The following is a 22574-nucleotide window of genomic DNA, read 5'->3' on the forward strand; positions in this document are numbered from 1 at the left end:
TCGCCACTGTCGATGGGTGCTGGCTGCAGAATCAATGGCTGTAGAATCCTAGCATGCCCGGCTTGAAGACAGCTTTGGAGATAGAGTTTCCAAGTGTTTTATCAAGTCCGTGTAATACTTTAAAATTATGCACTATGCTTCCGAGCAAGCATTAACAAATACCGAAAAAGTATTATGCCGATGTCTTTTGATAAACAGTCTGTCTTAGTTAGGGTTTCTTTTGCTGTGATAAAAATACTATGACCCAAAGCAACCTGAGGAGCAAAGGGTTTATTTCAGTTTATAACTCTTGGGTCATCTTCTATCAGTGAGGACAACAGGACAGGATCCTGGAGCAGGGGTCAGGGAGGGGGGTGCTGCTTACTGACTTGCTCTCCATGGCTTGCTTGGCCTGCTTTCTTATAGAACCCACAACCACAAACCTAGGGGTGGCACTGCCCACGGTGAGCTGGGCCACATCAATCATCAATCAAGAAAATGACCCAACTGCCAGTCTGCTGGGTACATTTTCTTAGTGGAGGCTCCCTCTTCCCAAATGACATTAAACTACCACACAGTCCAATAAAATTGATTTTTAAAATCAGCAGAATTTTTAAAAGGATAAAAATAATACAAGTTATTGAGCCTGGTGATTTTCAGCTGTCATCCTAGCTACTCTGGAAGCTGAGGAAGAGGATTGTAAGTTCAAGGCCAGCCTGAGCTGTAGAGTGAGTTCAAGGCCTGCCCTACCTACAAGTTCAGGGCATGCTGGGCAATTAGTGCAACTGAATTATAATGAAGATAAAGGTGTGGGAATCTATAGTGCAGTGGCAGAGCACCATTCTAGTATGTTCAGGGCCCTAGGTTCAATCCCCCTCTTTACCATGAATGAATGAATGAATAAATAAATAAATATTTAGAAATTACAAACCACTGTGCAAAAATAGCTGTGCTATTATCTTCCAAACCGTCAAAGATGGAGTGAGACTGGAGATCACAGTGTATTCTTTAAAAACTCTCAGGACAGATTTTCAACAGTGAAGCCACTGAGATAATGGCCTGTGGTCACAATGTGTCGAAAGGTAGTGAGATCCTGCCCGGTCCCTTGGAGGACAGTAGCAGAGGGTGACTAGGGAAAAGTGTGGAACAGAAACCGGAATGCTAAGCAGTAGCGAGAAAGCCAAAGCTATTGTCTGACAAGTGGCAGAAACACACTCCGGGGACGCTATCGAGAGAGAAGCGGATCGGGGGAGGACGGGGAAGGAAAGATTGCTCGGTGGAGGTAACTCAGCACCTGTCTGTGAAAATCATAACTTGAGATCAATAAATTGGAATAGTTAAGTAAGTGAGATGACAGTTCTCTCGTAAGAGTCACCTGTCCCCAAATCGGAAAGCATCATCACATCCGTAAACGTCCTAAACCGGCTGCTTCACTCAAATGCAGAGACCCTGCCCCAGTGTGATAGCCAGGCTGCTAAGCATCAGGGGGGTGGGTGGAGAATGTCCTCCACTGTGCAGAGTTCCAGGGAGAAGTGGGCCACACTCGTGTCCCAACTTACATCGCTGTTCACTGTTTAGAGAGCTGTTTATCACCCTTAGAGCCTCCATCCATCAGATGTCAGCTCCGCACCTCCGCTTCCCTTTCTCTCTGCCCATCGCCTGTCTGTCTAATCTTCACATGTTCTATATACAGAGGAAGCTCTCCCTTTGTGGAAAGTTCATGATGGCCAGCACGTTATGTAGTATATTGTCGTGTTATTTGCTGCAGTCGCGCTGGGTCCCTAGGATGCCAGTGCTATAGCGACATGCCAGAAGCGTGTGCGGAGCATTTTCAGATTCCAGTCACTGCCCACGTGGAGGAGGTTCCAAGAGCCAGTGCCCTTAGCGACGTCTGCATTGGCCCGAGCAGTGCTGGACAGCCTCCGGTCTGGACTGTAGATGGAAAGGTAACTCAGCAGGCTCATGAGCTCAGATTTGATCTAATGTCACCGTGGTCTGTGCACTCAGATGAAATGATTTATGACGACGTGGAGAATGGGGATGAAGGTGGAAACAGCTCGCTGGAATACGGGTGGAGTTCCAGCGAGTTCGAAAGCTACGAGGAGCAGAGTGACTCCGAGTGCAAGAATGGAGTTCCCAGATCCTTCCTGCGCAGCAGCCATAAAAAGCAAGTATGTGCTCAGCCTGTGTGGCGGACCTCGGTGTCCCGCTCTCTCTCTCTCTGGGGACAGGACCGGGAAATGTGTTTTGAGTCACACCCTTTACGTGGCTGTTTCTCAGACATCGATGTAGCTTAAGTTTTCCTGCCTGGCCCACAGTCAGGACAAATCTCTGACACCCGCCAGTCCCACAGCCGCTCAAACCCAACCAAGTAAACACAGAGACTTATATTGGTTACAAACTGTATGGCCGTGGCAGGCTTCTTGCTAACTGTTCTTACAGCTTAAATTAATCCATTTCTATTAATCTATACCTTGCCACGTGGCTTGTGGCTTACCGGTACTTTACATCTTCCTTGTCCTGATGGCGGCTGGCAGTGTCTCTCTGACTCAGCCTTCCACTTCCCAGCTTTATTCTCCTCCTTGTCCCGCCTACACTTCCTGCCTAGCCAATGGCCAATCAGTATTTTATTTATTGACTAATCAGCAACACATTTGCCATACAGAACATCCCACAGCACTTCCCCCATTTTTTTTTTTCAAAAAGGAAGGTTTTAACCTTAACAAAGTAAAATTACATGTAATTTCTGAATTTGGGCGTAGCTTCTCTTACTACTTCCTGCTGGAGGGGGGCGCTGTATCTTATGGGAACATAAAGAAAATTTTAGGATTATGGAATAGTCCATGAGGGTGTATCGTCTGAGCCAGTTGCCTTGAAACCATTCCGGATGTTGGGTCATCTGGGCCATGGTGTCATCGGAGACCTTTCAGGGGGTCTTGGCTGGTCAAACCTGATGTATCTTAATCTGGAAAAAATCCATAGCCTTTGGCTTTCTGTGGGAACAAAAGCAGAGACTCTTTTCCAAAGCAACATATCCTTATATCCAAATTTTGAAGTCAAGGTACCTTTAAAATATATATTTCGGCATAACTCAACAGCTTTTACAATCAAATGTTTTTCTGCAGTTAAAAATCCCAAAGACAACACAATCCAGATTCTCTGTGTAATATTCATCTTTACGTGGCTTATTTTCTATATTAATTTTACTGTCTCTTTAAAGACTTTATTTTTTTAAAACTATGTATTTGTTTCTATAACTCTATATATCACCTTTTTTGTCTCTTTCAAGCCTACGTATCTTTTACACACATTGTAAACTATTACATCTGAATCTGTCTTATTGTGAATCTATTGCCTTAAACTGCAGCAGCTGTGGCTGCTGGCTCCGCCCACCTCAGCTTCCCAACATGGCGGTGGTTTACCACCAGCTCTGGGAGCTATCGTGGGTCTATGCTTTTAGCCAAGCAGCGTGTAGCCCAGAAACCTCTTTTTTTGTTTTGTACTAGCAAAGTCTAAATCCACCATGCAGCTTAATGTACCACTTGCAGAGGCCTCATTGCCGCCATACGGCAGGTCAAGCACGCAAGCTAAGAACCCACAAGTAGCTCAAACCAGCAGCTGCCGCTCATTTGAGAGAGACAATTAGGAAGCTGTTTTTAGCTCCGTTTTAGAATCTTTTTTCTCAGTTTTTAGGTGGAAACTCTTGCCACCACGTTGGACGCCATTTGTAGCTTAAGTTTTCCTGCCTGGCCCACAGTCAGGATAAATCTCTCTCACCTGCCAGCCCCACAGCCGCTCAAACCCAACCAAGCAAACACAGAGACTTATATTGGTTACAAACTGTATGGCCGTGGCAGGCTTCTTGCTAACTGTTCTTACAGCTTAAATTAATCCATTTCTATTAATCTATACCTTGCCACGTGGCTTGTGGCTTACCGGTACTTTACATCTTCCTTGTCCTGATGGCGGCTGGCAGTGTCTCTCTGACTCAGCCTTCCACTTCCCAGCTTTATTCTCCTCCTTGTCCCGCCTACACTTCCTGCCTAGCCAATGGCCAATCAGTATTTTATTTATTGACTAATCAGCAACACATTTGCCATACAGAACATCCCACAGCACATCGATGTGTAGTTTGAGGGGCATAGGGTACCACGGAAGCAGTCTTTCATCTCTAAGCACAGCAGGCTCTGGCTGCTACATCCTTGTGAAGTCACTTCTGCCACCCTAAACAGGCTCAACCACCTGGACGCTAAGAAGGCGGTAAAAGCCGTGCGTTGGCACAGGCGTAATCCCAGCACTTGGGAGGTTGGAGAAGAAGAATTGCTGGGGGTTCAAGGCCAGCCCGGGGTGTATGGTATCAGGACAGCAGAGAAAGACCCTTCCTCAAAAGGCAAGGTTAAAAGGGAGGAAAAATTCCAGTGGTCGCTAAATGGATGCACGGGGCGGCTGCAGGCCTTGTGCACAGCTGGCTGGGTCCCTTTAGACAGGATAGGCACAGCTCTGCTTTGTCCCACACGGTCCTGCCAGTGGACAACTGCATGTGAACTGGATGCTGTGAAAACATAGGGCCGAGAAACGATGGTGAACAGTGAGTGAGACCCCAGCCTCCTGGATCATTTTTCCCTAGAGAGAACTTTTGGTTTTGGGCATAAAACGTCCTAGGTTACAGTCCAGGAAGGGACATGGGAGCCTTTAAGAGTGAGTATTAGACTGAGGGCGTCCCTGGCCCTGGCCACAGCTTGTTGGGGTGAGCTCCGTAGTGGGGTTCTCTGTGGCTGGCAGGGTCACATACTCTTGTTGGTGGGGTCCCCTTATGGCCGGGTGTGGAAGGGTTTGTGGGCACCGTGTGTAACTCCTGTTGGTGGTGTTGCCCGTGGCAGGGTATAAGGGTTGATTGACCGGGTGAACAGTCATGGTGGTGTCTGAGCACTTCCTGTGTGAGGTGGTTGACAGACAACCCACATGAGGTCCTCATCTGAGACCTGCCTGCCTTCCCCCCAGTGACCCCAGCAGCCAGAAGCTGTGGTCGTGACCACATTTCTGTGTCACTGTACTTTTGCAAGTTGTCACCAGAGAACTGTCCCTTTCCTCTAACTTATTTCAGCCCCAAGGACAATCAGTAGAGCCGGCTTGCAGTCAGGCTTTCTCCAGGATCATGGGTCTTTTTTGTGTGATCAGGAGTGTGGCGGGGATCTGCCCAGGGATGGATCTGCAACTGTAGCCAGGGCAGCTAATGAAGAGGTGATAGCTGTCTGCATTGAGCTTTATTAGACATTCCCGACCTAATCCAAGGTCCTTAAAAAGTAACCCAGAGTGGGAGCATCCAAGGAGCCTACGAACCTGTGTTGCAGCAGACACTCAGGCCTGTCCTCTTGATTGACTTGAGAAGATGGCATCCAGTCTGGCAATGCCAGGGGGGCTGTTCTCCTTGCACTCAAGGTGGACTCATACTTACTGTCAGGCCTCCTGAAATGCCAGCTCAGCAGCCTTTTCTGGCTAGTGGAAGCGCTAGAGATGCTTGGGAAATGGCCTGTGAGTGTGGAGCAGTAAGGAAGGAATGCAGAGCCCACGCCTCCTTGCCGGGAGGATGGGGGCTGTGGACAGGGGTCCTGGGGGGTGGGGTGGGGTGTAAACCTGCCCAACACAGAAGTGCAAGGAGAAAAGGCTTTCTAGATTTAAGGTGTCGTGTATTTTGAAGTACCAGAGTAAAACTGAGTTGTTGAACTGGTATCCAATTTCTATTAAATATGTTTTAAAGAATGCTTGTCCTGGTTGACATGAGACATTACCCCCAGAGGAGAAGCGGCTGGCTGTGTGTGTTTGAGATGGTGGTGACTGTCGAAGGGTGGTTCGGCACACCCCAGCCAACACCCAGTCAGGGTGTCATGTTAGCATGGAGGCTGTCTTCCCCACAGTAACTGCGCTCCAGCACGATCCTGAATACCAGGTTCCTCCTCCCCATGGGTGCTGACGCAGAATAGCCTTAAGTGTGTTTTTGCCTGTGTGAATCCTTGTCTCCTCGAGATGTCACGGACTGATCTTCCATAGGTCTTTCTGTACATTTATCGGCCCTGCTCTTCCCTGGGGCCTCTGCAGCCCACTGGTGGAAGGAGCATGTATCCTTCCTGCATACCTCGCTCATACGTGCGTTCGCCTCAGGTCAGCAGAGCTGGCTGTGGCCGCCAGCCGGCAAGTGCCGCACCCTTCATGCAGGATAGCCTCTGGGGACCCACAGAGCCTGTTCTGAAAAGCATGTCTCTTTGTGCCACAGCTCTCTCATGACCTAAACCGCTTTAAGGCGCACTGTGAGGAAAAGATGAGAGGCCTGGTGGCCAGTACGGTGGGAGCCGTGGAGGTGCCGCAGGCAAAGCACAGGCGGGAGCGGAAGGTAGTGTGTGTGTGGCTCCTCCTTACCCTCTGCGATGAGCATGTGGTCCAGAGCAGACCATGCTGTGCACAAGGTAGATGCCATGTGCAGCTCGGCCAGAACAGTGGTTCTCAAAGCACGGCCCAGGGTTCTTGGGTCACGTGGGCATTTCCTGAATGTCACCAAGGGCCATCCTTAACGATATCTGAACTCGGTCTCTCACAAGAGGAAGGGAGGAAGTTTCTAGGAGCTTGCAATGTGTGATATCACTACCGATGGAGTGTGGAGTCAAGCAGTGTCTGGGAGATTCCCCAGCATGCAAAATGAATATCAATTTTGTTTTGGAAAATAAAATCATTTCTCATAATTATGTCATTTAATGGAAATGCAATAGCTTTACTATCTTTTAAATAAATATCAATATAACGTTTAAAATTGTCACCAATTTTAACTTTACTACTGTTGCTCTAGATTAATAACACAGAAGTGAAAGCTGTAGGGCATTCCGTGGTCTTTAAGAGCCGAATGACCTAAAGCAAGTGCCTAGCAAGCTCAAGGCCCTGGACTCCATTTCTAGCACCGCTCAAAAACACAGAAATGACTGTGACATTTAAGGGGCTCCTAGGCCAGAAGTTTGAGAACTGCTGGCTTTGCGTATCTTAGTCCTTTGAGATGTGTTTTAAAAGGGCACTGTCAAGTAACTTTCCCTGACTCGCCATCCCCTTGGTCCTGTGAGGTTTATTCATGTGTTAGATGAGGTTTCACTAAAACTAGATGTCCTTGGAGCCAGCTCTGGGCAGGTGGTGGTGGCTCCACTCCTCAGCATTTACACACTAGGCTTTCTGAAGCAGAGCAGCCTCCCCAAGAGAGTCATGTCACCATTTGGCCAGCATCCGGTTGGTTCCCTGCAGGGCAGTGAGAGGACTGAGGCAGATCCATGAGATGGCTAGCTCCAGGGTTTTCCTGGGAGCCATGAGCTCACTGCTAGTTGTGGGTAGCATGCTGCACGAAGTCAGCTCAGTCCAGCTTACGGATGTATGGATGTTGTTGAGTGACAGGTCCAGAGATGTGAGCAAGAGGTAGGAGCATGAAAAGTAAGAGCCCTGCCTTCAGGCTGAGCCTGTGGCGAGTCTCCTTATCTCCCAGAATTGAATCTTTTCTGCCAAACATGGAGGTGTGCTTTGGGGTCTAAAGGGCCCCTTCTGCCCCTAGTCTGCATTCCTCTGATTATTCTGATGTGGTCAAGTGGGGCTGAGGTACAGCTGCCCATGGTTGGGGTCAGGAGAAGCAGGGCCTAGAAAGGTACCTGTGGTAAGCTAAAAGAGCTAGCCATTGACATACCAACAGGTTATGGTCATGGATGGTCATGGATGGTCATGGACTGAGGGACGCAGGAATTAGGATGGGGACAAGAGTCACTTTATCATTTTTACTATTACGGGAAAGAATGGTTATAAAAGGGATGGAAATCCGAGTTGGGTGCTGGGTTGGAAGTGTAGATCAGGGGTTAATTATAGCTACGTTGAATGGTCATTGACTAGAAAGCAGCAGTTTCATCATTGGGAAGCAGGGGACTTCAGTGTAGACTCTCCCAAAGACTGCCAGTAAGGACTCCTGTCCCCTGGCAAGGTGAAGCGGTCAAGAGCAGGTAGCAGAGGGCATGAGCTGCGGGCTTAGTTGCCGTGGCAGCCTGCTGAGAGGTAAAGCAGACTTGCCAAGAGGTTGGGGTGAGGGATGCTGGCTTATTTCTTCACCGGCCTCTTGGGTTTTCTTTGAAAGGACATTCAGTGTCTACTGCCAATACCTCCACTCCCAGCTGTTTAAAGAGTAAGAAAGGAGATGCCAGCATGTGCCAAGGCCACTCTTGGGCACCTGTGGCCCAAATTTGAATGTTAAGTCACAGGCCTGGCTGGAGGAAACCAGGTCCAGTGAACTCAACCCGCGTGGGCTGTTGTCTTTCTGATTTACGTCCCAACAGAGGGATTGGCTGTCTTCTTCCCACCTGGGCCAGTCTCAGCCCACTCTCTATCCCTGACTCTTTCTTGCCCCTCCCACCTACTGGGTGTAGACCTAGGACTTGTCAGGAAGGACTCCTGTAGAGGACATCCAAAAGCTTAATTGAAGTGAGCAAGCAATGAACTCTTCTGACCTTAGATTAGGGGCATGTGACTGCCTGCCACTTACAAAGCTCCCTGTGTTTGGAAGTTACTGCAATAAAAACAACAACAACAAAACCTTTGATGTAGCAGGAAGGTTTTTGAACCATGTCAAGGAAGGATTGACTCTTCTTTAGCAATAACAAAAAACAGAAAGAAACCAAAAAAATCAGAAATATCTCAGAACCGTGAACACATACTATAACCAAGAAGCGTCTCCCTAACTGAAAAGCTCATTCCAGGCCGTGTTTCCACTCAGACTACTTGACAGTATTCTTTTAAAGTACCAGCAGGTGACATTGTGCGGAACCATCCCAGCTCCCTACTCATTTGCTTCTGTTTTACAGATGCAGAAGCTCATGAAGGCAGCCAAGGAGGGCACCAAAGATGGGTTGGAGAAGACCAAAGCCGCCGTGAAGAGAGGCCGTTCCTTCATCAGGACCAAGTCTTTCGCTCAAGGTCCAGAACCCGTTTTTGCATGTAGCACGAGCCTGGCTCAGCTTTCCCTTCTCTTGCGGCACTGGCTGGTGCGGGGTGGAGGCAGCATGGAAAGTTCCTGCACGTCCCCTCAGCACAGACTTTTGCTCTAGCTAGCTGACCTAGGCCTGCCCTTCCCAAATGAAGGAGAGGGTTGACCATTATGGCCCCCACGTCGTTGCGGAATATTGAGACTCATTGGCAAAATACGTAAAGGGATGCATACAATAAAATCAGAAAGTTAAGGGAGTCTTTGTAAATAGCTGTCTCTCTGGCTGCCTCCTTTTACTAGAGGGTATTTAGTGCCCCAACTGTTCCCCTGTTCCCCTTCCCTATAGCCCTCAGGTGCAGGGACCCTCTCCGGATTTCTAGTCACTTCACCCATCCTAAATCAGACTGGTGCATGACAATACTGGCCGTGTATTGACTCCCCCAGTCTTTGTCATTCTGCAGGGACTAGGGGTGTTCAGGCGTTATGGAAGCCTTCTTGCTGGTGAAGGAAGACTTGGTGTCACAATGCTCAAGTTTTCCTAACTCTCACTAAAGGGCCACAGCCTGTGTGGCCTGTGTGTGTCCGGGGACACTGAATGCTGTCACTAAACTGTGGGCATGAGATCCTTTGGGTCAGAGGAAGTTCCTAGAGTTGAGATACCAGCTAGGATCTCAAGGCTGGCAGAGGCCTCCGGAATGCGTGCAGCTGTGAGCTCTGGCTCAGAATGGGATGGTTCTTTTGGGGAGTGGGGGTAGGAGAGAGGTGCAGTAGCTCAAAGGTGTGTCCCTAAACACACCGTCTGTCTCCACTTCCCAAGTGGCCAGTCCAGCAGCTTGGCCTGAGCAAGAGTTCTCGGTCCTGGATGTCTCCGTTACCTGGAAATCTCCTTAAAAGCATCACTTGCTGAGGTCCCAGCCACCCAGCCAACATCCTCTCGGGTTTCCCCAGCCATCCAATCGGCCTCTCTCTCTTGGTTTCTCTTACCTGGAAGCCCCCTGTGACCCCTGCTTCCAGACTCAGTGCACATTCTAGCGTACTCAGCTCTGCCTGGTTTTTAGAAGTGGATTTAGTTTTGGTTTAAACTTTTCTTCCCAGTGGTGGGGATGGAACCCAGGGCCTGGCACACGTTGGCAAGCACTCTGCCACTGAGCTGTATTCCCAGATTTAGTTTAAAGTTTTTGATTTTTGTAAAATGGTGCTTTTTCGGACCCCAGTGTAAGAAAGACAGGAAGTGAGTAAGTAGGTCCCACCTGAGTCCTCCGTGATTACGAAGTATCTGCTCTCAGCCCGTCCCTGCTGCTTTCCTGTTTCTGATTTTGTTGCTGTGTAATGTTAGAAACTAAAATACCTTTCCTACCGTTTGGCTACATAACTGAAGATAAACTTCAAAAATCTCAATACTAGCCGGGCGGTGGTGGTGCACACCTTTAATCCCAGCACTTGGGAGGCAGAGCCAGGCAGATCTTTGTGAGTTCGAGGCCAGCCTGGTCTCCAAAGTGAGTTCCAGGACAGGTGCAAAGCTACACAGAGAAACCCTGTCTTGAAAAACAAACAGACAAACAAAAATTTCAATACTGATGCTTTATTACCCTTGTGGAAGAATTTTTTATTGGGTTTGTTAAATTTTCAATTTAATAATAGCCAGGTGGGAAGTATATATTTGAACTTGAAATGCTTACACAGAAGATTTATTTTATTTTTAAAACACGGCTTATTTTACTGTGCTATGATATCATAAATACAGAATTTTAATGTGAGACTCATGCATTCTTACTTTTTTCCTTTTTTAGATCAAAGGTATTGTTTTGAAGAAGAGCAGAATTTGTTCATTGATGTGGACTGCAAGCATCCAGAGGCTGTCCTGACCCCAATGCCTGAAGGCTTGTCTCAGCAACAGGTGAGTGGGTCACTGGTGCTCACATTAGAGGACCGGCTAGTGTCTCTGAGAACGAACTATCACTGGGGCTTCCACACTTTGCTCCTAAACCAGCCATGAAAAGGTCTGGTCTCAGCTCTGGCCTCAGCACAGTTCCTTAAATACCGTAAATATCACCTCCAAGTGGAAGTGTGAGAAATGTGTGGAACTTACTTTCTGTGTCACACTTTATTTATTCTAGTTCTAGATACTTTTATAGAGACAGTAAGACGTAGTGGATCATGCCTGTAATTCTAGCACTGAGGAAATTGAGGCAGGAGGATTGCTACCAGTTTGAGGCCAACTTGGGATATATAGCCAGAACTTATCTGTACAAAACCCTTAAAGAGACAGTATACAGATGTGTGTAAAAGATGTATACATAGGTGCCTAAAATTGAGATTAAAATGATAGACTTTCTTTTTAAAGACTTATTTTATGAATGTGAGTGTTTTGCCTACGTGTATGTAAGTGCACCATGTACATGCCTGGTGCCCAAGGCAGTCAGAAGAGGGTGTTGGATCTCCTGGAATTGGCATTACAGATGGTTCTGAGCCACCATGTAGGTGCTGGGAACTGAACTTGGGTCCTCTGCAAGTGCAGCCAGTGGTCTTAACCCCTGAACCATCGCTCTAGCCCCCAAATGATAGACTTTTAATAACTAATGAAATTATCTGGATGTGATTCATTTCTTAACATCTGACAGTAAGTACAGAGGGGAGAAAGTCAGTGGTTTCAGTTTGATTTTCCTTGGTAAAAGGAAGAGAAAACACAAGACACAAACCATAATTCAATTTGTGAATAATACACAGATGAATAAATGAAGACTAATGACAAGTTAGAGATGAATCAGTGGCTGGGTAGACAGGCTGATGATAGATAGAGATGCATAATCATGTATAGGTAAATAGATAGAGACTGTGGACACATAAAAGGAAAATAACATGCTACATTGCAAGGTTAGCGTTGAAAAGGTTAAAGAGGATATCTAGGGGCTGTTAATAGAGTTCAGGCCCAGTTAGCAAGCTTACCTTTTCTGAGAATTGAAAATGGAACCAAGGCAGAGTGGCAGTGAGTAAAGAGGTGTGGTCCATCAGCAGGGTTACACAGACAGCCTGGGAGCTGCCTGGTTAATTACCAGTCATCAGGGCTGAGGCCGGATGCACTCCGGAGCCCGTGATCCCCAAAAGCCCTCTCTGTCTGTGTGTATTTTACACAGAAAAAGCTGGCCGTGGAGGAGGCGAACGATCTGAACTACGCCTCACAGATACACGTGCGGAAGTCACCGCTCTTAACCCCTCTCTCGTGCCCAGCTGGGGAAGTGACCTGAGCTGCTGGCCAGAAAAGGGTCATTGACAGATTGTCACAGGCACAAAGAACCTCTCTCACTGCCTGGCTCGCCCACCTCGTGTGAGCATGAGTTATAACAAGGGAAAGGCTTACCGCCAGCATTCTTGACGTGATCTGACATTACTGTTCCCAGCATTTGATCATATGTAGGATCTCAGTTGGATACCGGGGACAAAAGATATGAATGATACCCAGATCCTGTTCTCTGCCCACACTCCTGTGCCAGACAGGAAGCTCAGAGGAAATGCTGTCCATTGTAAGAGGAGGGGCAGCTCCACAGAGGAGGTGTGGCTAGGTATAGATCCCTAGGGGTGCAAGGATAGAAGGAACCTGAGGAGCCAGGCAGCCATGAGCCAACACCATCCAAACAAAAATAGGCTGGAACTAGACACTGATGGGGTAAGACCGTAAACGAGGGTAGAGTGTGTGAACATGTGAGCAGGGATGTGGCATATCTTGAGACAGTGGGCAGGGGTGTAGGGTAGCTGGGGTTATCGAGCTAGGGTGTCTGGTGTGTGAGGAGACAGTAAATAGAGCTGCGTGGTTTGTGAGGAGATAGTGAATACAGGTGAGTGAGCTGTATGTAGAGATAGTAGTGTGGGATGTGTGAAGTGAGGGAGTGTATGGGGTATGGAGATAATGAACGAGAGTGTGAGGAAACCGTGGGTAGATGTGTGATGTGTGAGGAGATGGGGATACTGCGCAAGGAGAAAATGGCCAATAGTGTGTGTGTGTGTGTGTGTGTGTGTGTGTGTGTGTGTGTGTGTGCAGGCAGGCAATGCCATGATGTGTGTGTGTGCAGGCAGACAATGCCATGATGTGTGTATGTGTTTGTGTGCAGGTAGGCAATGCCATGGTGTGTGTGTGTGTGTGTGTGTGTGTGTGTGTGTGTGTGTGTGTGTGTGTGTGTGTGTGTGTAGGTTAGAGGACAGCTTTCGGGAGTCAGTTCTTTCCTTTCACCTTGGCTTCTGGTGTTGGAACTCGGATCTTCAGGCTTGAACAAGTGTTTCCCCCTTCCAGTCCACTCGTAGGATTTTAAACAGGAGGTATTGGCACCTCCCAATCCCAGCAGCCTCTTGGGTGCTCACTGTGGTTAGTAGGACACAGGGGTGGAGGTGGAGGTGCCCTGTGGGTTACCCAGGTGACTGTAAGTAGAGACATCTCTGCAGAAAGGCCCATAGACCACACTAGGATTAGCTTGGTCACATTGACTGATTTTAACTCCAATTCCCCTCTTGCATGGCATGGAGATACTGTAGTAGTTTGTGAGGTTCAGTGGAGGAATTTGAGTTTTATTTTGGCACTCCTGACCCTGAGCAGGGGTCCTGAGTTCTGTGTTCTTTGTTCAGCTTGCTCTCCTACAGTTGTGATTCACATCTATTATTTCTCTCCCTGGCAACTGAGTTCTCCTTGAGAGTTATGTCTTTAAAGGTTAAACTGGGGGTGTTGATGCTTTGGGATTCTTTTTCCCCCCTCCCTTTTGAAAGAGAAAGAAGGTAGTGGAAGTAGCCAGAAAGACTGTGTGTTGAATATTCTTTTCATGCCCTAATTTTGGAAGGGGTAGGACAGCTCTTATTTATATGTTTGAGATTGTTATTGAAAATTATTTGCATCCTGAGGGCACCGAATCTTTTTTTTTTTTTTTGGTTTTTCGAGACAGTGTAGCTTTGCGCCTTTTCTAGAACTCCCTCTGTAGTCCAGGCTAGCCTTAAACTCACAGAGATCCGCACGCCTCTGCCTCCCGAGTGCTGGGATTAAAGGCGTGTGCCACCACCGCCCGGCTGAGGGCGCTGAATCTTATCAGTCACCTCAAAGCATCACATATAAGGACAAGAATGGCCAGAGAAGGGTCTGGAACCTCTCCAGGCCCAGGCCTCAGTGAGGATTGCTCATTCCGCTCTGAGCAGACCTGTTGCCTTGAGGATAATACTGCCTCCCCTGGGTTGTTCCTTTGGTTCTTGAGTGTTCCTGGGTGAACTTGATCTCTGCAACTTTGGATGTGTAGTTCTTAGGATGATGTTACATCACTGGGTGCTCTCTAATGCCACTCCTCTCTGGATATCCATTTGATAGGTCAGTTCTAAGTGCCCCCAAAGGCTGACATCTGCAGTAGCCAGGAAATCTCGATGACGACAGTGGGTTTTGTATGCTGACCACCTTATACCAATTTCTGGTCCATTGACCTAAGGTGTTATCTCAGGATCTTAAGATGTAGCTGTCTGAATCCTTAGGCTAACCCTTGGGCACTGTTACTTGAGAGCCCCAGGGTAGGGTCTGGGCTTCTGATTTTTGGCAGAAATAGTTTCCTGGATCTGCGAGCAGGAGTATACTTTACAGTGAAGAACCTGTGCTTAGGCTGTTCCTGAGAGTGAACTAAGGTAGTGAAAATAGTCTCATGACCATTCTGTGTGTTTCTAACCCCCACTTCATCTGTATTTTTTGAGGCAGGTTCTAGATGTATAGGCAAGACCATCAGGAACTCACTAGTTAGCCCTCACTCATCATCAGTCCTCCTGCCTCAGTCTCCTGACTACTAACTATTTGTACGTCTTAGTTGGTAAAGTGCTTGCTGCATGTGCATGAGGATTTGACCTTGACCCCTAGAACCTGTGAGAAACATTGGGCATAGTGAGATACACCCCAGGACTGGGGAAAAAGGCAGGCAGATCCCTACGGCTCCTTACTGACGAGCAAGCTACCCAACTGGTGAGCCACACACCAACAAAGTGCCTTGTCTCAAAAAAATTAAAGTGCCTGGGGATGACAACACAAGATTGATCTCTGGCCTACACACTGTCTGTCTGTCTCTCTCTCTCTTACACACACACACACACACACACACACACACACACACACACACACAGTTTCTTTAGATATCCTCGGAAGAGTTTTTGTCTTTAGTTTCGTGGGTTGAATATGTAGTCCTTTTTGTAAGAGAGCAATGACTCTCATAAAATCATGGTTGAAATCTGAACCGCGTTGAGTTTTTTGGGAGGAAATGACTTCTTGGCCCACTAGGTGGCATTGCAGTATCTTCAGATAATGCCATTTAGCAAGTTGTTTGCCTAGAAGAGTTCTGGTGTGCACTGGTGTGAATGTGATGTGTGTGCGTGTGTCCACATCACGTGTGACGATGATGTGTGTACAAATGGATATGTGGAGCATGAGTGTGTTTGTGAGTGTTGACTTGAGGGCAACTCTGCTGTGGTGTTATGCCTTATTTTCCTTCTGTTGGCAGTTGACACTTGCTGGGATGTACTTGGGGTAATGACAGTACCCAATGTCGTTGCTGGCATTTTGCAGACATGTTACAGCCATACGCTAATCCTTTATATTCACAATGGAAAAGAATCAGAAAATGCTGTGTTTTAAATGCAAGCGCCTCACAGTCTCTCATGAGAAGACCACACCTCTCATGACAGGAGAGGGTTAACACGCTGCCCAGCTGGGTCTTAGCAAACAGAGTCAGTTCTTCCATCTTCCCAGGCATTCTGCTCGTCTGTAACTTAAGAGTAATGATTCGTGGGTTGCTGTTGCTAGCAGCATTATTTGATTGAGACTGAAGCTCTTCTGCCCTCAGTTTATACGTGAAACGGCACGTCACTTAGTATGGAGAACTTGACACCTGACTGGTTAATTCACATCATGGATGTTGCCTAAGCAAGTGTTATTCTATTTGTCTTGCTGTTGTTGTTACAGTTTATAATTTGGGGTTTAAAAGATGACAGTTGTATCTACAGAGGTGTGTTTTATACCCACCGTGTTACTTAGTTAACATACCACTTAAAACATCTCCTCAGAGGTCACCTTATTTTTAAAATATTTTACATTTTTTGGAGACATGGCCTCATTGGGTAGCCTGGCGGGCCTGAAACTCGCTGTGTAAACAGCATTGCCCTTGAACTTACAAAGATCCCCCTGCCTCTGTCTCTCCAGGGCTGAGTAAAGATGCACACCACCACACCTGGCAGAAATGTATTTTTAATTCACAAGCTTTAACCTGGAAGTACAGTTGACCTGTGTGTGTTCTGAAGCAATTTTCTACCCTCTTGTTTTCACATTTCTGACAGGTCCTAAGGAGGTACATCCTGGGTTCCATTGTTGAAAGTGAGAAGAACTACGTAGATGCCTTACGGAGGATTTTGGAGGTACCTGAGCACAATGCTGCATACTTCACACACGTTTTCTTACCCCTTTGTACATAGTTTTGTTGTATATGTTCTGTATGCATATAATTTATGACCAAACATACACAAGTTTGAGAAATTCTCCCAAAAGTGTACGTGTCGTGACTGTGTGCTGACAGTGGAAGTCACGTGATTGGTTTGGAAGCGAGACTAACTCTCTTGCCACCTTGGGTGACTGAACTGTCCATCCTTGTTTCCGGTTCAGCAATATGAGAAGCCGCTGTCTGAGATGGAGCCCCGGCTCCTGAGTGACAGGAAGCTCAAGATGGTGTTTTATCGTGTCAAAGAGATCCTACAGTGTCACTCCATGTTCCAGATTGCACTGGCCAGCCGTGTGTCTGAGTGGGATGCCGTGGAAACAATCGGCGACGTTTTCGTGGCCTCGGTAACTCAGCAGACCCCATTCCCCCACCCTGAGGCCCTAGGTCTGCAGGCAGGGCTCAGAGGGCGCCACGTGAAAGCCTCCCTGAGGCTGATGCACAGTGAACCAGACTGAAGTCTCCCCTTCAAGGACCTTGGGCATCCCTGCTCAGTCTCATTTGAATGACAAAGCCTTAGAGCACAGTGTGTTCTTGGTCCTTAGACTATTTTCTGGCGTTAACTAAGTAACACGGTGGGTATAAAACACACCTCTGTAGATACAACTGTCATCTTTTAAACCCCAAATTATAAACTGTAACAACAACAGCAAGACAAATAGAATAACACTTGCTTAGGCAACATCCATGATGTGAATTAACCAGTCAGGTGTCAAGTTCTCCATACTAAGTTTGTGGAGCTCTGTGGCTTCCTTTTAGGGTGGCATCCCTTCCCAGAACCCCAGAGCTTGTAAGGATGCATGCTGATAAGTTAGTGCCCTGACCCAGTTTGTACCTTCAGGGAAGGAGCAGGGACCCCTTGCCCGGGGGACAAAGGGGACTGTGCAGAGGTTTGAGACAAAGGACAGGTCCAAAAAGGCTTAAGTGTAAACACTTTATCAGGTTTTGGGTACACAGTCATTTAACTGAGTCGTGCGTTTGTTCCTGAGACGAGGGCCCTGCCTGTGTAGTGGTCAGGTCACCAGGCCCCTTCCTGATGGAGGTCATACTTTCTCTACACGGTAGTCCATGCCTGGTGACTGGGTAAAACGAGGCAGAAAAATACCCGAGTGTTTTCCTCGAACCTTTGTTCTTTGGCTTGGATGTTTTGTTATGGGGCTCTAGGATTTGGTGATGCATGGATCACCTCCATGGTGATGCAGAGGAATATAATGCTGGGACGTTTGCAGGTGACATTTCCTGGCAACAGGAGCAGCCCCCCAGAAGCCAAGGGCACAGCATTTATGTGTCATGGATCTGGAGTCATTTTATCTTTCCTCTTCATGGGGGTTACGCACAGTGCGGGTCGTTTCCCTTTCAGTCTGGAAATAGATGGCTGTGGAGGAAGCAGGTTAGCTCTGTGATGATTTAAGGTCGCTGTCAAAGGGACAGAAGCGTGAAGGTTTGTGGGGAAAGTACTTGGATACTTACATGATGCCACATTGGTAATGTAGCAAACTTTTGACCGTTATTTTTATTTGTTTATTTCTCGATGACATTTTATTTTTTATTGTGTGTGTGTGGGGGGGCGCTCATGTGGAGGCCGGAGGACAACTTTTCGTAGTCAGCTCTGTTCTTGCATGCTCTGTGGGTCCTGGGGATTGAACTCAGGTTGTCAGGCTTATGGGCAAGCACCTCTACCCTCTGAGTCACCACACTGGCCCTGTTATATTATTTTGAGACACTTGCTTCGTATTCCAGGCTGGCCTTGAACTCTAGGTGTCCCGCCTCAGCTTCCTGCTTGTGAGTGCCAGCCGAGCTCTTTTCTCTTGTACAAATACGAGATGAAGTAGACAGAAACAATTTTAGTTTTAGTGTCAGTACATAGGACACAGACAGACAGACAGACACACACGCACGCGCACGCACACGTGCACACACACACAAAAGAAAGGTTTACCGGAAAGCATGCTCATGTTGGTCACCTGGCTGTCCCTGGTGACACATGGTGCCTTTGTGAAAGAATAAAAAGGTTGATGCTGGGGACACCAGTTCTGCCTCATCCCGCATCTTGAAGCCTTTGCGTTTGCAGAAAAATAGGGGTTGTTAGCATATGGGTGTGATAGCTCCACCTTGGGAAGGGGTTGGCCTTAACCTGTGTTTCCAGAGGTAGGTTGTGTCCAAGGGAGGGTGTTGGGGCCACTGTGTGATGGCCCTTATTCTCTTGGAAGCTGTGTCTATCAAGGAAACTGAGAGCTGGGCTGGCTGTGCTCTTCTGCAGTCAGGAGGGTTTACCTCCTAAACTCAAAGTGCAGCACCAGGTAGGTGTGTTGGGGTCAGGCCAGCAGTGTCCAGCCAAGTAGACACCAAGCGCACTCACTGTAAATACTCAGGGAGGAAGAACCGCATGCAGCCACAGCAGTGTGTCCTGTGAAAGCATCGTGAAGGGCACGTTCCGAGCCGTGCCTCTCCCAATCTCTGTTCTCCAGTTCTCCAAGTCCATGGTGCTGGATGCTTACAGCGAGTATGTGAACAACTTCAGCACAGCTGTGGCCGTCCTCAAGAAGACGTGTGCCACAAAGCCCGCCTTCCTGGAGTTCTTAAAGGTAAGCACACTTCCCCTGCTTCGGGTGTGAACTGTGTCTTATGACAAGTCCCATATCGAAGTGCCTTGGAATGAAGCCGGACCGAGGCATGCCTTGAACACGTGGTGCCGTTTATTGTAGAGAGTCAATACCATCAGATCCCCGGGTATCGGGAGGTCTGGGGATTTTGAAGGAACTTTGGTTTGCTCACCTTAAAAGTGTACTTACATGAATATAGACATAAAGGAACTTCAGTCAGAACCCGCAGATGACCGGGCCTCCAATCTCAGCATGGGGTCAGGAGTGACAGTAGCTCACATCCAGATTACGGTTGGAAATGACCCCCCTTCCTGAGACAGAGCAGTAAGCCAAGGCCTGGAAAGGCTGACCCTGGGAGGAGGGGCCTATGCTGGAGATGTGGAGTTTGTGCCTCCTGATGTCAGGCTGAGAGCCCAAGCCCTTGCTGCCTTCTTCCGTTCCGCGATGGAGGGCATTTCCCTGGAGGTGCTGGTCTGCAGGCAGGACTCAGAGGCCTCCGTGTGAAAGCCTCCCTGAGGCTGATGCACAGTGAACCAGACTGAAGTCCCCTTCAAGGACCTTGGGCATCCCTGCTCAGTCTCATTTGAATGACAAAGCCTTAGAGCACAGTGTGTTCTTGGTCCTTGGACTATTTTCTGGCGTCTGCTGCCTGGGGTGAGCAGACACAGGGCACGTGTTCTTGCTAACACTGATGTCCGACTTAAGGTGGGACACCTTTCCCCCTTCCCTTCTACTAAACACAGCTCAGGTCCCCACTGCACCACGGTCAGCTCAAGGAGGGCCCTCCAGAGATTAAATATCCTCTGGCTTTGGAGAAGCTGAGCTCTGTGTCCTGGAGCTGTGACATCTTTTCCTAGAGGGAACAGAGACATTACAGAGTTAGAAATTGATTTCCTCTGAGGGTTTTGTCAGGAACTTGATGGTGATAGAAACTGTGGCATTGCGGTGGCCACAGTCCCTCCCAGTGTCCTCCCCAGGGCCAGGTGACCTTGAGTCTAGGCCTTGCTAAGCCTTGCTGTTTACTGTGCATTGACCTCACTATGTGGGGTTATTATAAGGAGATGTCCCAGGGGTGGCCCCGGGGCCAGGGCCACCCAGGGCCTCAGGTGGTCCAGTACTGATGTCTCCCTGGGTGCTCAGAGATGCTGGTCAAGGTGACTGAGAAGTGCTGGGAGTATCTTTCTCTCTGAAGCAGCAGAAGGGGCCACACCTCTCCTGGAACAGACTGGGCCAATATGGAACCCTAAGAATACTGGGAAATGTATTAGGGCCTGAAATAGCCAGGTATGGCCCCTCCTCAGGCCAGCATCTGCCGTGAGTCCTCCCAGGGGTTGGGGTAGGAAGTGTTTGCCACATGTTCCAGAAAGTCTCTCATTGAGCGGCCTGCCCATCATCCTCACTCTGTATGCAGCAAGGACACAGCTGGGCTGACCCACTGTTTGCACTGAGCCTGTCCTTCTTCCCCGTAGCTGAGCCAGGACTCCAGTCCAGACCGAGTCACACTCCACAGCCTTATGATGCGGCCCATCCAGAGGTTCCCACAGTTCATCCTCCTACTGCAGGTAAGCCCGGGCCTACGGAGGGCATGTGCTTGCCACTCTGGTGAAAGACCAGGTCCAGGAGTGGGTAGGACCCCAAGACTCCCCCCTCTCAACAATTGCAGACCTCCTTTGCAGCTACAAGTAGGTGGGCTGCCCCTGGAGGAGTTGGTCACTAATCTGTTGCTGTCACAGGGGACAGCGGGGCACAGTCGCCAGCGGCCACATAGGTAGCTGCTGTGGAGACCAAAAGAGGGCACTGGAACTGGGCTGAAGGATGGTTGTGGGCTGCCATGTAGATTCTGGGAACCAAAGAGGGTCTTCTGCAAAAGCGGCCAGTGCTCTTGGCTCCTGAGCCATCCCCAGACCTGTAAATCGTTTGTTTTTTGGTGAGGTTTTTTGTTTGTTTGTTTGTTTGTTTTTGGTTTTGGTGTTTTTTGTTGTTGTTGTTGTTGTTGACAGAATGTCATGTAATTTATATGCAGAGTAAGGACCTATTTATTGGTCATGAAAACTGGAGCCTTTGGGCTGTTTGTGCCGAGATCTTTCCCTGTTAAAAAGACAGAATGTTTAGGGGGGGAGTTGGTCATCAGAGGTACAGGCGATGTCCACGTCTTTCCACAGCAGAGTTGGCCAAAGTGGGGGAGTTAATGGACCAGAATAATAGATGTTGAACACTAAGGAATCATAAGCAGCCACTATGAAGGGCTGGTTAAAGGGCTGCCTAGGAGCTGTGCGAAAGGCCGCGAGAATGTTCGTTCAGAAAAGGCTGCCATTGGCTCCAGGGGAGCAATCGGTTAGCATGCAGTACTTATGCAGAAAAAGGCACCAGTGTGATTTCTGTGGTAACTTACACAAAGATGGGCGCTACATGATACAGAGCCCTGCTCAGTTCTGAGTAGGGGTGTTTGTCATGCCTGTTAGACCCTCCAGGAAACATCCCTGAGCCCTGTTTGTAGCAGCGGGGGAGCGTCAGCCCCATGTGAAAGTCAGGTAGTTCCTGCTCCTCTTTTTTTTCTGTTTGTTTTGTTTTTCAAGACAGGGTTTCTCTGTGTAGCTTTGTGCCTTTCCCGGATCTCACTCTGTAGCCCAGGTTGGCCTTGAACTCACAGAGATCCGCCTGCCTCTGCCTCCTGAGTACTGGGATTAAATAAAGGCATGTGCCATCACCGACCGGCTCCTGCTCCTCTTTACAACATGTGTTTGTTGCACAGAGCTTTAGCCACCCAGAACCTCCTGGAACTGGAGTCAGCCCTCTCCCGTGTATGTGTAAGTCCTTGTCACTGCTTTTTGCTGCTCACAGCACTTGCTGGAGCTTCCTTCTCAGGACCCAGCTTCTCTGGCCCTTGGTAAGGGTTCAGTAATTGAGGCCCTCCTTCAGGCTCCTCCCCCGGCTCATCCCCAGTGATTTTTCTCTACATTCGCTGCACCGTGCTTTGTCACGCATCGGTACTATTTTCAGAGACGTCCTTTTCTCTATGTCGCTGTTCTCAGTGGTGAGCTTAGAGCACAGAGTAAGAGACGCTGTGAACTGGGCTGTCGCTCGGATTTGTCCTCCATTTTCAGAGCCCAAGCAGAGTAGGCCCGGTATGATGAGAAGGTCCAGGGCCTTCAGATGGTTGAGTGAGCATCATCTTCCATCATCTTCCATCTCAGCTCCCCACATGTCCACTCTGCTCTCCAAAAGAGTCATCCTGACCTTTGTGGCTCTGAGCCAGGTACTGGCTGCTCCTCTCTAGTGGGACGATTCTGAAGGGATGTCTTGTTTGTTAGCAGGAGGCTTGGCCTTCGCTGGAAGTTCATTGGTTAGCCCGTCCGTCCAGCAGTTACCTGAGCTAGATCTTGTGGCACCCTTGCCGAGTCTTCTCGGTCAGCACCTGCTGCTTCACCTTCCTGTCGCGTTCCAGGGATGTTCTGTGCTTACACCTCTTGATCCAGCCTTTGCCAACTCCAGGCTTATCTTGTCCAGTGT

General features: G+C 48.4%; 1 protein-coding gene across 1 annotated transcript in view; it reads left to right on the forward strand.

Annotated features, from left to right (window-relative positions):
- Arhgef10 (Rho guanine nucleotide exchange factor 10) overlaps positions 1–22574 on the forward strand; it is a 91460-nt gene that overhangs the window by 25213 nt on the left and 43673 nt on the right. The window contains 8 exon segments of the mRNA XM_052751763.1: positions 1987–2150; positions 6251–6367; positions 8850–8961; positions 10762–10868; positions 16307–16384; positions 16629–16808; positions 18930–19046; positions 20534–20626. Coding sequence (XP_052607723.1) covers positions 1987–2150; positions 6251–6367; positions 8850–8961; positions 10762–10868; positions 16307–16384; positions 16629–16808; positions 18930–19046; positions 20534–20626 — 968 coding nt within the window.

Source organism: Peromyscus californicus, unplaced genomic scaffold, assembly GCF_007827085.1.
Source record: "Peromyscus californicus insignis strain IS unplaced genomic scaffold, ASM782708v3 Scaffold_23__1_contigs__length_62951481, whole genome shotgun sequence".
NCBI lineage: Eukaryota > Metazoa > Chordata > Mammalia > Rodentia > Cricetidae > Peromyscus > Peromyscus californicus.